The sequence below is a fragment of the Anneissia japonica genome, unplaced genomic scaffold (genome assembly GCF_011630105.1).
Source record: "Anneissia japonica isolate Jap-2015-1 unplaced genomic scaffold, ASM1163010v1 scaffold288116_len470923_cov172, whole genome shotgun sequence".
NCBI classification, from domain to species: Eukaryota; Metazoa; Echinodermata; class Crinoidea; order Comatulida; family Comatulidae; genus Anneissia; species Anneissia japonica.
The window spans coordinates 214,602-230,896 of NW_022724919.1; the positions used below are offsets into that span (position 1 = coordinate 214,602).

Here is a 16,295-nt window from a genome sequence, read left to right on the forward strand (position 1 = left end):
TTTTATGAGTGCTTTGCAAATAACTTTAATATTTCTATTATTATTGCACCTTCGGTTGGTACACTGGAGAGCCCCCAGACAGATGATAGGCATTGCCTTTTTAGCAATCCTAGGTAGTGCTGAGTCGTTATGCATTTTTGTAAATTTATATTCATATTTGTAAGTTTTAACTGGTTGAAATAAATAATATGATACAATATAATATATTATGATAAGATATGATGAAATAAAAAAAATACAGATAATATTGTACGGCTCTCTTCATTTTATTTGAAAATGTGTTATCTTATTGTCTTTGTTTTCAGCAATGCTTTATAGCCAGTGCATCGTAAGCTGTTAATTGAATTGTGTTGAACTTGTGATACATTCAAAAAATGAAATGCCACAATGCGACAGATATACAAACGTTTTTATTTATTAAAATTTACAACTTGTTAAAACATAGCCTCACTTGTTTAAATGTATACTTCATAATTCATAATTTTATTTTAAAACTCATTATTACCTGTTTCCCTTCTCGCAATATTAGATGTTACGTAAATAGTGATACCCAGTATACCATGAATGACAAAGAATCAAATAAGATATTAACTTTAAAAGATAAACAGATCGAAATAAATACGTTAAATATTTACAAAGATTTTTTTATTTTAAAAATCCTTATTCTTAGACAATTCTGTACAGATATCCCTGTAATTATAGACCCCTCCAATTAAAGACCACCTCCTATTAAATACCACATTTTTGTGGTCCCATATTAATTAACAAATGTCGTTTATCTTTATTATTCTGAAAGAGACCAAAGCTGCTAAAGACATTAAAAAATTCGGTCACAAATGTGGTCATTAAAGACGAGCACTCACTGCAAGGACCGGTGTCTGCCAAAATACATGATAATCGGTAGGCATAAAATGAATGCGTTAATTAACTGGCGACGACATTGCTAATTACTACAAGTCATTATGCGAAGTAGGCCTATGTACATTTATTTAGACACAATTTCCTTAGCTCAACATACGCACTATACATTTAAACTACAATTTATAAATCACACTATGGAGGTATAAAATAATTTTATATTTATTTTTTATAATTATTTTATACCTCCTTGATCACACAAAATACACTTTTATCCACTTGTTTTCTCTAACAAATACATGCTGTTTACCAGCATATAAGTGAAACTTGCTTATAAGCTTTGCAGAACAGCATTATAATGCTAGAAAAAACAACGAACACTATAAATAGAAAACGGGCTCAGCCTACAGGTAAATCCAGCAAGAATTTCATAATAAAAACAAAATAATTAAAAATTAATAGGCCTACTATAATTTGTTAAATATTTTTACTACTAAAATCACGATAATTAGTTCGTTAGTTCAATATAGCTAGACAGTATACATTGAAACTACAATTTATAAATCACACAAAATACACTTTTAACTTTGGTTCCTCTAACAAACACTACTATCCTGTACCGACGTATGAATGAAACTTTCTTTATAAGCTTTACATTATATACCGGTACCGTATAGCATTATTAATTGTTAGAGAAAAAAAAAATCAATGAACATTAAAATTAAAAGATGTGAATCATACAAGCGTTTCATAATAAAAACATAATCATTAAAAATAAAATAATATTATATTTCAATTTCTTACTACTAAAACACAATAAAACAAAATCTAGATAATAATAAAACTATAATTTTGTCATTTTTATCTAAAATATAGGCAGGCCTATGGAATGATTTGTTACTTACAAAAGCTGTTGTAAATATTAAAAATAATACTAATAAATAGTATATAAATATATATTGGGAACCAGCCCCGTTTTCATATAGCATAAGACATTGATAAATCGCCTCTGTTATGACCTTTTGTGATAGACCGTGATACATGAATAATGACGTCATAGTGACGTCATAGTCTCAATATAGTTAAATACAATGAGGAATAAACCGAATTCAGAATAAAGAAGCAAAAAAAAATCTATCTGCAACAAATTCTTTGTTATCTATGCGGTTAATTCATTAGAAATATGTACAGTATTCCCCTTCACAGTAAAGATATTATTATATTTAATGTATTTTAGGCTTAAACTACACAATTTAGTTATTATATGTGTATTTAGGTATTGTAAGTTTGTCTATACCCTATTACTGTTGAATGCGAAGGAGGCCTGTTGAAGACTGTTCCATTGGTTCCGTAGCTATTCCTTGAGTTTTCAGAAACAGTATGAGCTGGTAATAAAGAGTATTCACGTTTTAAAAATTAAATTGCTATAAAATTATCATTTGAATAAAATATCCTCCCAAAAAAGTATATGAAATAATAAATTATTGCCAATTACGATGTAGGCCTAGACTTAAATCGCTTAAATTGAATAATTAGATTCAATATATTTTCTTCTTGCGAAAATTTGTTTTTTAATTGTAAAGAATAATCAGATGACTGTGTTTCCATCTGTTTGGCGGTGCCGTTGTATAGGCCTATTTCTGTAATCAGTGGCGTCTAGGAATCTGGAAATGGTGTGGAGGGGTGGGTATGATGGGGGAACGAAGGTGAAGTGGGGGAAGGCGGCTGGTGATAAGTTGATATGGGATTTCTAACTCTTAAACGTTTTTCTGCTTCAAACATTTCCAGTGGGAGGGGGTGATGAAGGGGGAGCGAGCTCTTTTCTTTCTCCCACGAACCCCCTAGACACGCTACCGTCGTTAATAGGCCTACGTCAAATCGGTGTTTTTCATAAGGTAATTTACCAATATTATAAATGAAATATAACAATATTATCTAGACTAGGCCTAAAATTCTAGACTAAAGTTCCTTCATAACATCTTTAGGAGATAATCTTCGGTATAATTTTGTTTTCTATATAAAGTGCTGTTTGTGCTGTAAATTGACATTTTGATCAATTACACACGTTTTGGTCAATCACCACGTTTATCATTTGCACGATGCGCAATTTGTTAAGAATGAAGGAACTTAGTTTCAACCGTTTCCACCATACCATAAGTACCATTACCATAGCATAACAGCCAACCAGTAGAAACGCAAAAAGAAAAGCGGAGAAACAAGAGCGCCACCAACATTATAATACTGTTATTTTTATATTTTCTGTTCTAAACTACTGCATATCACTGATATCTACCATAAGCGCGTAGCAATATTTACTTTATTTACTGTTTACACAAACTTCCACAAATTTACATACATAGAAAAGTTTTATTATGCAACTATGACGTCAGCTCTTGATAGCGAACTACTTTAATCCTTACTGGTTCCCGGATATATCCGTGATTCATCTGCACGGAGTAAAACGATCTTGCTATTTCTTATATTATGAAACACTAAGTAAATACATATACTACTTTGTTAAAAATAATTTTAAGTGTTAGAAAGAATAAAAAACACCGCAATATTTTTCGTTTTAAATGTAGATTGTTTCTAAACACCTAATAGGCTAACTTATCGAGATAACAAATACAGAACAAGAAATCAGTAAATAAAGAACAATTGGCGTTTTTACTTCACGAACAACAGGAATATATTTTAGTGTATTAGACGTAGCCTACGTAGTGAGCACCATTCCACATTCAAACAATTTACATGCGTAGCTTTGGTACTACCAAAGAAGTATACAACACGTTTACTGCCTGCGCTATGAACTAAAATGCTTTTAAATAATCTAATTTGTAACAAAATTAGCATAAGCAATAATAGACACACAAAACAATGAAACATCAAACAAGCAAAAGCACCCAAACTTAGCCAAATGTTTTGCAGGCATTTTCAAAAGCTAGCGGTAGAAGTCACCCCAACCAGAACCAGAAGACCGTATGATATCATGTTCATCATTCTAACTCACAATTGGTGTTATTTGAATTTGCCGATAAGTTTGCTTTAGCAGACGATCCACCTTTCTTCGACGAATGATTTCGCGCGTCTGTAGACCACGTCATTCGTTGACGTTTGGTGCCTGTGCGATACTTGCTTGAGGAGCCACCTATATACAAATTACAAACAAATTTGATATTTGTTTAAAATCACCTAAAATCAATTCAAATAGTTATTGAATTAAATTAATTAATTAATTAATTAAAATAAATAAATAAATAGGAACAAACGGAATGAGTCAACAAGAATAATCTTAAAAATATATTTTGTATAAACTTTCTCAAGAGTTTATACTCGTTAGAATAAATTATTTGTCCCTTTTCAATCTTTTGTTTGGAAAATTTATAACCTTGCTCTACCAATCGATTGGATTCATTTGTTTAAATTTTGTTTTGGAGATCTCACCTGACGAAAAATCCTCATCTGGTCCGGCACAGCATGGGCAGCAGAGTTTGCGCCAGTTATGGCGAATATCCTTCTTTGCAAGGCAATGGAATATGAATATACTTAGACCCTGAAAGGAATTTAATATAGCGAAAAGGTAGCTAAAAACGAGGCTAGCTTCACTAACGGCAAATATTGCCACAGCCCAAGTTAGGCCTAGTAACACCATCAGACTTATGGACCCGCGGAGGTGCGACCACGCATTGAAGCGTTCAGTTTTGGTGATCTTAGAGTGGCGAAGATTACAAAGTTGTTTCATAACCAACGTGAAGACAACGAAGTTGAAGATAAGTATTATAACTGCAGGTATCATGAAAGCAAAGTAGAACGCTGACCGATCTAACCAACAACTGAAATAATACAAACAAGATAAAATTGTTTACGATCGCAATAGTTTCTTTATCACATTGGGTGTTATTTATATCCTAATTACGTAGTTGATCAATTGACACTCAACAGAGTGCCTAAAACTCTATAAACACTATCACATTTTATATGACAAATTGTATATCGAATTTTCTAAATCGTAACCCATAACTTAATGTATTCATGTTTTCATGGCACGCATACGGTTATTTTCATAATTGCGCGTGTCACGTCATATACTGTGGCGTAAAATTTCAGCTGCTACTTCAAAAACATTTATTAGGCCTGTCTCACAATGCATCAGCCGATTGGATTATGCCTTACATATGAAAAAAAGTATTATGCAAGTTTATATGTACCCTAACTGTAATAATTCGAGATAAAAACAATAGGCAAAAATAGATAAAAATAGAATAGGCAAAACAACCAAATAATATGGTAATAAGAATAATAATAATTGTCGACTTATACAGCGCATATTGTAGGGACTTCTATGCGCTTACATAATTGTAGCCTAATTGTATAACGAAAATATATTAAGTGTTATTATCATAATAATATCTTACGCTCCACTGTGGAATCCATAATGATCCATGTCGATTGACAACGTTACGATGACAAATATCAATGGAACACCTGCAAATAAAACAAATGTGCATATTAGTACCAGTTATATATTTTACGTAGTATGGAAAAAAACTTCAGTAATTTCAACAAGAGATAATCAACATATATGTCTCGCATTTAAGAAGTCGGTCAATATCGCCATCAATTAATCAATCAGTTAAAGAGAAAGAACAACGAAAGAATACAGGTTATAATGAAACCGAATTGTCAAAAAACTCATAAATTGAGTTCAGCACTTGTAATATGTACGAATTTACCAGCAGGTTTAAAGAATCTTCACTGACAAAATTTTCACTGGCAATGTGTTCCCCTTATTAAATGAATCCACCCATATGTGTGTATTTAACAAGAACCGATAACAACGGAGTTTAGGCCTATATCCAGATGACAATAATTCCCTATAAATTAAGTCCACCCTGGATGGTATTTCTGGAGTCGTTTGCAGGAACTAACTTCAATGCGGTAGGATTCGAAGGTGAAAACCTTACAACCAAGTTACTACTTCATTCTTATCGTATTAAGTTTTAATTATAGTTCTTAAGCTGTGTCCAGACTATCAAATTCTTCACAGAAACATGTAATATGCCTAAATATGGTCATGATGACATCACATCATGACCATATATAGGCACATCATGACAATATTGGGCATACAGCGGTTTTTTGTGTGAAAGAAAATGTGACAGAGCCTTACCCCAGCCAAAGATCATTTGCTTTAGAATGAAGTGCGAGTAGTATTGCTCAAACACTTTTACAAGTGACAGGTACATATTAAAAGCCTCCAATGCCATCCACGTCATCGTTGCCAGGAGGAAGTAATGCAGGAATATTGCCATGATCCGGCAGACGTCTTCCAGTTCTTCAAATTCAACTGTCAGCGAGGCCATCATGAAAAAGATGTTTGCCATCAATAGTGCCAATACAAGGTTCAAGAGAATCTTCACTCTTTTATCTGCCTTGGTTCTCCTGGAAGAAAATCACATTTGAGCTGATGTTACCTGGTTTACCGTTTATCATTACCACAAATACCTTTCAGTGTTACAGTAAATGTTTACCGTTACGTTATAGTTACATCATAAGAAATAGCAAACATCGCATGTAGTTGAAAAGCAAGCAAGGTATTCATCAAGACAAAGAAACTACAAACAATAATGACGAATTTAACGATCAATACAAATTTAGCATTAATTTAGTAAAGCAGAATATTTTAATTCATAACGTATGTATGTAATAATCCATGTATTAGTATAGCCATAATGCAAGACAAAGATCATCCACTTCATAGTAATTATCAATGGTTAAAATCTGGTAGACGACTTAGGGATGCTCGTTGTAGGACAAAACGTTTCTCAAATTTGTTGTTCCAACTAAATTCCTTATAGGCCTACTGTAGATTAAGATCATTTTATATATTTCGTACATGTTTTGCTTTTCTTAGTAGCATTAGAGCAATTGTACGTCAACTCGAATTTCCAGAAGGACAAAATGGTGAACTGTGAACTATGAACTACTGAACTAAGACTTAAGATCTGTCCACACTATTTGCCAATATATGGATGATGATGATGTCATATCACATCCATATAGGAACAATATTTATCACATAAACCTGACAGTATGAATAGACATTAGGTGATTTTTAAGAAGTTTCAGTATCGGGCACACAGGTGAAGATTTAAATGATATCAAAAAAACGTCCTCACCTTCGCGGATCTCCTTTTGGGTAATGTAGGCTTGTAAATAAAAGGTTTTGAATATTTAAATAAATATTAAGTAAATTCACAAAAAATACAATAACAAAATGAATAATTATTTGAAAAAATAGCATATAGAAACAGAAGATACTTGGTTGCTACACCTTTTGATTCCGGTATTGCTAACTATGTTTCATACCACCCATGCAGTATACATGAATTTCACGTGATAACACATTAATAACTCCCAGAAAACAAACAATTGTACATATACAATTAAAAGAGGCCTAATATTATTTAATAAACATGTCAAAGACATCATTGAAAGAATAAAAATTGGAGATGGACAGGTCATGTTGCTCGCAGAAATGACAACACATGGACAAAGAGACTAAATGAATGGCAACCAAGATCGGGAAAAGATAAGGTAGACAAAATAGAAGATGGCGAGATGAGCTTACATTGGTGTAACCTGGACAAGGAAGGAACAGAACAGAACAAATGGAAGGCACTTGAGGAGGGCTACACCAGACAGTGAATGGCGAAGCCCAGTAGGTGAGTTAAATATTGTAAATATGTTGTATTTTTAATATTTCCTTGAATTGATAAAAATATACAGTTGAAAAAAAAATTTCAAATAACCATGTTTTAGAGAGACTTTATGGATCCCACCGTGTAAGTTTTGAGAAATTCTTTAGCGTATTTACATTACGAGACTAATTATTTGTTTTATGCTAATGAGCAATTTGCTAAACTAACAATAATAAAACTTGTATAGGCCTACAGTGCAATATATTTATGTACTGTGCTCTCTTTATTGGTAATCAGAGGACATACAACACCACCTAATAATAAACATCAATTTCATAACACCAATCAAAGCATACTGTATACAGTACGAATTGAACCACTTTTATGAATCTCACACCGATTTGCAAGCAATTACTTTAAACCCAGATTGATTTTGCAGTACTGTTGCAAAATATAACTGTAAACTGACATGCAAATGATAGATTTAAAGCTCTACAAAAACCCATGTGAAGAAACCATTCCTAATAGTTACCTATTATATTATATTAATATAATCGTAATATAAGCAAGTAAGCACACAAGGAGTATAAAGTAGGCACATGTATGATAGATTATCAAGCTAATAAGTAAGAGAATTATAAAAATGTGTTGAGCGTTCGTTATTAAATGAGAACCATGTTATGCAAAGATGATTAAAATAACTTGAAAAACAAATAAATATTTAAAAAAATTAAACAAAAAACAATTATGTATCTTCTCAAGGTAGTGTATTCCAATGAATAAATGAATGCAAAATAAATTGTCAATTTGATTGTCAATTCTACGGCTCTGTCCACATTATCAAATTTTCTTTGACAAAAAAACTGTTGTATACCCATATATAGTCATGATGTGGCTATATGATGTGATGTCATCATGACCATATTTAGGATTGTCACATGTAATGTCAAATAAAGTTTGATAGTCTAAACAGGGCTTGAAAGTGTTTTTTTCCCCAGAGTTTTGATAGCAATTACCCCCAATTGAATCTTCGAATAAGCTTATCTTCACAATGATTTGCACATGCGCACCTTGCTTTTGCAGCACTGCATTTGTTTTTATATGCCTATTCATGTACCTTAAATCAGCGCCACCATTTTCTATTTTACCAATAATTAAATTGCTTTTGTTGAAAACTACTGACTGTTGCATTTCAAAAACATCGTAAGACTTGGAACGATGGGAACAGAATAGCGAATACCTTAAGAAAAATGTACATAAAATGAAGCAAAGAAAGATAAAGAAAAACCATAACGACAATAACAATACCAATAATAATGACGATAATAATATTGATGATGATGGTGACGATGATAATTGTGATGATGATGACAATAATGATGATGATGATGATGATGATGATAATAATAATATTTATAATATTAATTATAATGATATATAAACAATTGAAAACAAATATATGAAAGAAGTGGAATAATTGAAAAGCATAAAAACACAAAGGTGCAAAACACTAAAACTAATAAGGTACGATAAGAGGTAATTCTATCTTTTCTTTAACTTGAAGAATTCATGGTAATTTACCAGTGCAGGGTTATATTACGGAGATACAAAATATCATTTTACCTGCAGCAAGCGTATGTGAGAAGGGTTAAGCTTAGGCCAAGTATTGAGAGTCCACAGCCTATGTACGATATATAAGACAAAGCTTCTTGGTGTTGAGAAGGCAGTTCAGCCGTATCACCATATATGTCCTGAAAAAAAAAATACAGATATGAGGAATATAAACTTTCAATGCGCATCAAGGTATAAAATGATTATAATAAAAACTATTTATCTTTATACCTTATAAATAACAAATCAAATTCAACAACCAACCATCAATGTAAATACTTCTAATAACTACACTATCAGTGTTATTGCACTCCGTATTTTTGTCAAGGATATGGCAATTTTATAAGCTTACCCGTGTATTTATTCATTTTCATTATAAATTTGGGGTCATTGTAGACGTGTTTTCATCACTGATCTGAATAACGCTAATTCTACCACCACAACACACAAGATCAAGTCAATATCTATTTGTATCATCATTTTCATCATGCCATCCGATGGGCCTAGCAGAGTACAATGATTTTTCTAAAAACCGTGTCCAGCTCTGGCTAAATCAAAGTAAGTAACAACATTTAACATGAGCAGAGCAAACTTTGTTAGATGATTACCCATGCAACTGTGCTCGTAGTTACCAACCTGAGAGATTTGAAATGCGTGAGTGACCAGTTGGTTGGGGGGGGGGTCCAAGCGGCAGGGGCCACGGCCCCCGCCGCTCTGACGATCTGAGCATTTTTAAGCTGTTTTAAAACGATTTCAGGGAGTGTTTGTTAATGATACGGGTACATAAGCAAAAATATTATTAATAAAGCCACGTACAATTTGAGTTTCAATGTAGGCCTATGTTTAATTTGAGCACCCTAACTATGTATACCTACACAAACATTTTATATTTTTAATAAAATCAATTTCTTCTAATTTTAAATACATTTTCCCCTGAATTCGTGATAATTCGTTATCACGCATAGACTTGTGTTAAATACGTGATAAATTTAGGATCACGCATGTGTTTCTGCAAAATGCGTGTTTCATCCAAAATCATCGTGCGGGACCGTCCCGCACGATGCGAGACGGTTGGTAACTATGTGTGCTTGTATCGTTAGATGAGTCAGCGGAACACCCCTCACATCAAATTCAACAACAACCACCAGTGTTATTAATTCCTTACAACAACCACACCAACAATGTTAATTGCGCTCTGCTTTTTGTCAAGATGGCATTTCTAAGTTTAGCTAGTGAAGTGTATTTGATAATGTTTACTATAAATGTCAGCATTTACCATGAGCAGAGCGAAGTTTGTAAGATGATTACACACGCATACTGTGCTCGTATCGTTGGATGAGTCAACGGAACACCCCTCAGAGGACCAGCCACCCATGCCTCCTGTATTAAAAATAAAAAAATTAAGATGTTTATGCTTATTAAATAATCAAATTAAATCATATAACAAAATTAATTTTTTAAAGATATTACTGAGTTTTTGTTAAGATATTAGGCACTTTACGCAACAGGACGGGAAGACGGGTGGATGGTGGTTTTGTGCTCATCAGAGCGTGAAGACAACAGAAAACAATAGGGCGCTTAACACGAATTTCCGTTGTCGACGGCTCCCCGTCCTCTTGCGTGAAGTGCCAATTACTGATCAGTCAAACTGCTTATCTTTCCATTTTTTTCAAAGTAGGACACTTACATAAAGTATGATTGAAAATGTTATCTTGAGTCTGACATACAAGAATGTGATAGTGGTATGTAAGTCTTAGGCCTTTATCTTCCAGCATGGACCTGTTAATAAGAAGACTAAACTTATTAATAGGTCCATGCTTCCAGCCAACATTACTCTTGTTAGAACAAACTTCAGAGTAAAGCGTGGCCTCTATTAGGTTCAGCTATGCCTGTCTTCCAGTGTCAATGCCAATTGTTTAACGTAATCTTACCATTAGCAGTGAAATTCCAGAAGACACAACGTGGATTACCAACATTCTGAAATTAAACAATCAAACATTAATCTAAAGAAAAAGATGTTTAATCTATTAAGTGTGCTGGAATGTTCCATAATGGATCCTTCAACATAATGAGTGATGCCAACAGTTTCTTTATGTAATGCAATTGCAGAAAATACACAAAACGTTATTATAACGTTGACGAACGTTGTGGTTATGTACCGGTATGTAAGAAAATTACGTTAATGCAACGTTGCAGCAACGTTGCAATGCTCTTAAGTTTTAAAATTACATTTAAATACATATACTTCTACAAGAAATGGTTTGTACATCTTAACAGGCAACTGTTAAGGCCTAATTACTCGACTTCCAAATCTGGAGTCATATTTTTTTGTATGCGCTATCGGATAAACACTCAGCACCAATGAAAACCAAATACTGCAAAACCACCACAGAAAAAAACCCGATTTAAATTAAAAATAGCTGTGAAACTTACCTCGCTTTGCTTATGCACAAGTGTTATAGCGATTGGTTCCAGTAGGTCATTTATTTCCATATTACCTAAGGTAGCCGACACGACTAAACTGTTTAATACGTTGGTTCTGATTGGTTCTGAAGAGGTTTCGTTAGAAAAATTTTGCAATTCCGTTGAATTGGTACTATTATTAGAAATATATGTCTGGTCCGTAATGTCCACGGTATTATTTACAACTTGGCCAATGATCTGAGAATATGAATATTTGTGGAGTTTTTTAAAGAGAATATCATACTACGATTTCAAAATTTGTCACTACAGCGGAAGACAATCCCAAACTATTTTCCCAACAATGAACTGAGTTTTTTGTTGTGTACATAGCCATAATGTAAGGGGATAAAAAGAATAATGCCAGCGACCTACTAGTCACCAATCTTTCACAATTTAACATACTTTTTTAAATTATTTTAAGCGAATAGACGTATTTATTTGTAAGTAAATAATAATATCAGGTAACGTATAAATACACTATTTTGAAACACTTACATCAAAGTAAATCGTATCCATGAAAAGAACGAATTGGCATCGCCATATTGGCCCAATATCTAACTCGAAGAGTGAACCAGGCATAGTAATAGAAGTAAGGTCGTCTGTAGCCAAATTTTGACTCGAGGTATTAACAAAAAGATCCGCCTTAAAGAGAATGTGAATAAAATGATAATTATTATCGACAGAATTATTATTTATGAAGAGGCAGGAACTAAATTGTAGATAAACTGACACAAGTGGTCAACTATACCTTTAAACATTGAAGAGTTTTGTGTAATTACGAAGACTAGGCCTATGTTTTAATAATAATATAATTTGTAATTGTATCTCATAAATATTTATTTAGAAAAAAACGTATTGTTCTAATTGAGATTTGAACCAGGGATTTTTATTTGCCTTATTTACTTTACCAAGAAGGTATAGGCCTACACCGTTTTCTAGAATTTTTTGTTAAAACACTCTCAATGTACTACATTATATTCCAATGGAGATTTTGTTTCGTACTAAACACTTGTGATTCTGTCTTATCAAACTTCAATGGGAGACTAGGAACTTTTCAACAATTTCTTTGCACCAACATATATTTTACAGTTACACCATATTTTGCAAACAGATCAGCAGTCTAGGCTTAGTATACGCTTAGAAAGAGAGAAAGAAAATTATAGAAATGTTCCGACACTTAGCAGTAGTAACAGTAGTAACATTCGTACCTGTGACCCTGTTCCACCAACAAAAACGACGTCTTCTGTGATTGTCGTGTTGACGAGATCAAGAACGGCAATATCAAACGTCATTGTGGAGACTCCAAATGTTGTTTCGTTAAGATCGACATCACGTGCAAACAAATCAATGTTTTGTAAAATTCTATAGAATAAATATATTAAAAAGCAAATATTGCAAAACTAGCAAAAACAGAATGACTGTATTAATATTTGAAGATGGTAAAGTATTATTCATAGCTCCAACATCCGTAATGGAGCGTCATATATGCAAACAATCAACAAATATAACAAACGAAAACAAACATAAAACTTACACATTAAAGCATAAATATAACTTTAAAAAGCTGAATAAATATTAATAAAACTTAATAAAGATAAAACATTAATATGAGCACATATATTATAACAGTGTAATACTAACAATGGTGAAGATGTAATTCAAGATTACAGTAGCTATGTACCTGATAATGTTACGTTCACTTTTTAAAATACTGTAGCACACTCCTTCAATCTAGTGGCATAGTACTACTACGCTAATCCACTAATTACAAACGATACATAATGTGTTGACGATTGTAACAATATTAGAGAGAAAATTAGACATAACTCGCTTTAATCATATTATAAAACGTTAAAGTTACCTTGTACTTGATTGAGTTTCTTCTTCTCCGTCGAGCAACACCTGCTCGTCTACTCCATCTGCCATCTGACTTGCTGTGTCCATTACATTTCCCATAACCTGTCTACTGGCATCTTCGTAAATGGCAATGTTCTGGCCCAGGTTCTCCATTACACTGACAACCAATTCGACATCGGCTGCTGTGAAGCTCGATGCAGAGGCTGTCATGTTCATCAACATAGTAGAAAGTGGCAACGCATTTTCTGGAAAAAAGAAACAAATGATTTCTTTCACATGCCAGGGAATATGTGTGCTTACACAAGACCTGTATTCTAGTTGGTCAGTTGTTTGATGGGAACTCCGGAAATCTATTAAGGTAGAAAACAGAGCTACGCCATGAATGGGGTTGTGACATGTCGTAAGTCCTGACGTTTAGATGATTTGAACTTGGTTCAATTTAATTCAATGCTTATTATCTCAACCACAACTACAACTGGCCCACTCCAATTACAATTAATAATAGGTTTAAACCTATTAATTAATTAATTAATTTATAAACGTTTTGACAAAAACATTAATATAAATATGGATATCAATGTGAATACTTTACCTGCGGTGACTTCTGTGGAAGCAAGTGCTTGTAATTCACGTGTCATTACATTTTCGTACGCACACTTCGTCGTCACCATTTCACCCCATTCCAGTGTACCAGTCTCTGGTATGATCAAACTATCAATATAAATACGCAATTAGTTAAGTAATCTAGATTTAGAATTTAAAGACTAAAATTGATATTAATCGCAACAATAAAAGAGCGATTATGTCATACATTTTGAAATTGGTACCTTTTTCAAATCTGAGTTTTACAAAAAATAATCGATCAGTTATATGTTGATAAACGGATATAATTTTAAATATATGTAGCCTAAAATCAGATTAAATATTATAAATATTAATGTGAAAATAATGATTGAAATGGATTGAACATGTAAAAACTTTATAGGCCTGTTTGTCAAATTGAGTCGCAGTAAAATGGTAAAATAGGAGGAATCGATCTGGGTGAAATTATGTGCAGTGCGCATCACCATTTCGTATATTTAATGGAAAGTGCAAATCCGAAACGAAAATTCGTATTTTTATCATATTTGCAGAGTTGCAAAACTCTCATAACATAATTAAATCTTACCATTTACGGGTTGAAAAACTTTCCGAGTTGTATGGACAAGGGATATTGTGTGAGGTATCGCCTTCAGTCTCCGGCCAGTGAAAAGTACCTTTGAGATCCGTCAATGTCTCCTCAGGACACGTTGCTACGTCATTGGTTTCTGAAGTTGTGTTCAATGGGCCTGTTCCATTTTGAAAAACAGTGGTAGAGTTCTGAGCATGCGTTACGCTTGCAGTAGTTGGTGCTATTGTCGTCGGTGCTATTGTCGTTGGTGCTATTGTCGTTGGTGCTATTGTAGTAGCACTATCTGTTGTGATCACATCCATTGTAGTACGAGGAGGTTGTGGTGTACCCTCAGGAACATCAACTTGATCATCATCACCACCACCATCATCATCATCATCCTCACTATCACCTCCGTCATTACCAGTACCAGTTCCTTCACCACCACCACCACCACCACCACCGCCGCCACCATGTGCGTTATCAGTATCACCAAAACCATCGGTACAATTCAATCCAATGAGATCATATGTTGTATGGTTGCAGAACACATTAAGATATGTACAGTTAACAGCAGTACTGTTGTCACCAGGAAGCTCACACACAGATGTCGGTGTAGTGACAATAGCAGGTGGAGTGGTCGTAGGTTCCTCTACTAATGATGTGCAAGAAATGACACAAACGAATGAATATGAAAATGAGTTAGATGAATTAGCATGATTTGCCAGATTGGCACACAACTTTATTATTGTTACTTATATAAGTAAACATACGTATTAAAAATTATTATTATAGGCCTACACTACACAAAGCGGTTAGTGTAGACATAATTTATTTAAAGAATATTAGTATGCATTACTGAACTAATTTAACAAGATGGCAATTGTTGTTACTCAGAGAATGAATGAACACACGTTATTCCATATCAATGAACAAATGGTATTTCGGTTAAAGGTGAAAGTGTTAGAATGAACCTAGATGCAAATCGAAGTATAAGTGGGGATATGAATCACACAAGCTGTTGACAACTAAATTATGAAGTAAAAAATTTCAGGTTTATGCTCACTGATGACGATGAATTACGTCAGAGATGCGTCAAGAACTACGCAACAGGGCCTACTTAAAGTACAGAACAAGAATTACCTCCATACGCCTTTTCCAGTTCATTACACTGACTTCCTTGACAACAGTAACGACATGTAGACGTCTCACCATCTTCGTCACAGCTGTTGAAGTTCGAGTAGGATGCAAGTACGCAATCGTTGAGAGTTTGACAACTTTTGGTTATACTGTATATGCCATTAGTGATAACTACTTCATTCAGACATGATGTCTAGAGAGGAATTGACAGACGTCAAACAAGAATTAGTTACAGAGACAAAATTAATAAGCTCTGTCCACAGTATCAAACTTAGACTGGGTTCCAGTCCCTAATCTTTGTCTTTAAATCTATTTTGACACCAATGGCGTTCCATATTACCTATAAAATATAAAAACATAAAAGTTTCTCGATATATACCGTCGCTGGTGGCGCTCTCCAAAATTAACTTATACTAGGAAACCTATAATTAGAGACTTGTGGCAAGTCTATATCAAACTATGTGACAAACAATGTGATATGTCCATATTTGGGTGTAATATGACATCATAATACC

The 16,295-nt window shown here is 33.5% G+C and overlaps 1 protein-coding gene across 5 annotated transcripts; it reads right to left on the minus strand.

Moving 5' to 3' along the window:
- Window positions 1-399: 399 nt before the first annotated feature.
- Window positions 400-15,973, minus strand: LOC117112627 (adhesion G-protein coupled receptor G6-like). 5 transcript variants are annotated; one of them, XM_033255737.1, is made up of 17 exons: window positions 15,784-15,973; window positions 14,659-14,818; window positions 14,083-14,201; window positions 13,495-13,735; window positions 12,842-12,995; window positions 12,129-12,275; window positions 11,604-11,831; window positions 11,102-11,147; window positions 10,447-10,550; window positions 9,183-9,310; window positions 8,677-8,799; window positions 7,038-7,067; window positions 6,029-6,300; window positions 5,274-5,343; window positions 4,303-4,691; window positions 3,869-4,006; window positions 400-2,243 (listed from the first exon to the last, which is right to left on the minus strand). In XM_033255737.1, the coding sequence occupies exons 3-17, from the start codon at window positions 14,159-14,161 to the stop codon at window positions 2,131-2,133; spliced, it is 2,262 nt and encodes a 753-aa protein (XP_033111628.1). In that variant the 5' UTR covers window positions 14,162-14,201; window positions 14,659-14,818; window positions 15,784-15,973; the 3' UTR covers window positions 400-2,130. The 5 variants fall into 5 exon arrangements, with proteins under 5 accessions (XP_033111628.1, XP_033111625.1, XP_033111624.1 ...); XM_033255734.1 differs by having other exon boundaries at window positions 14,659-15,292; XM_033255733.1 differs by having other exon boundaries at window positions 14,659-15,295.
- Between the last annotated feature and the right edge of the window lie 322 nt (window positions 15,974-16,295).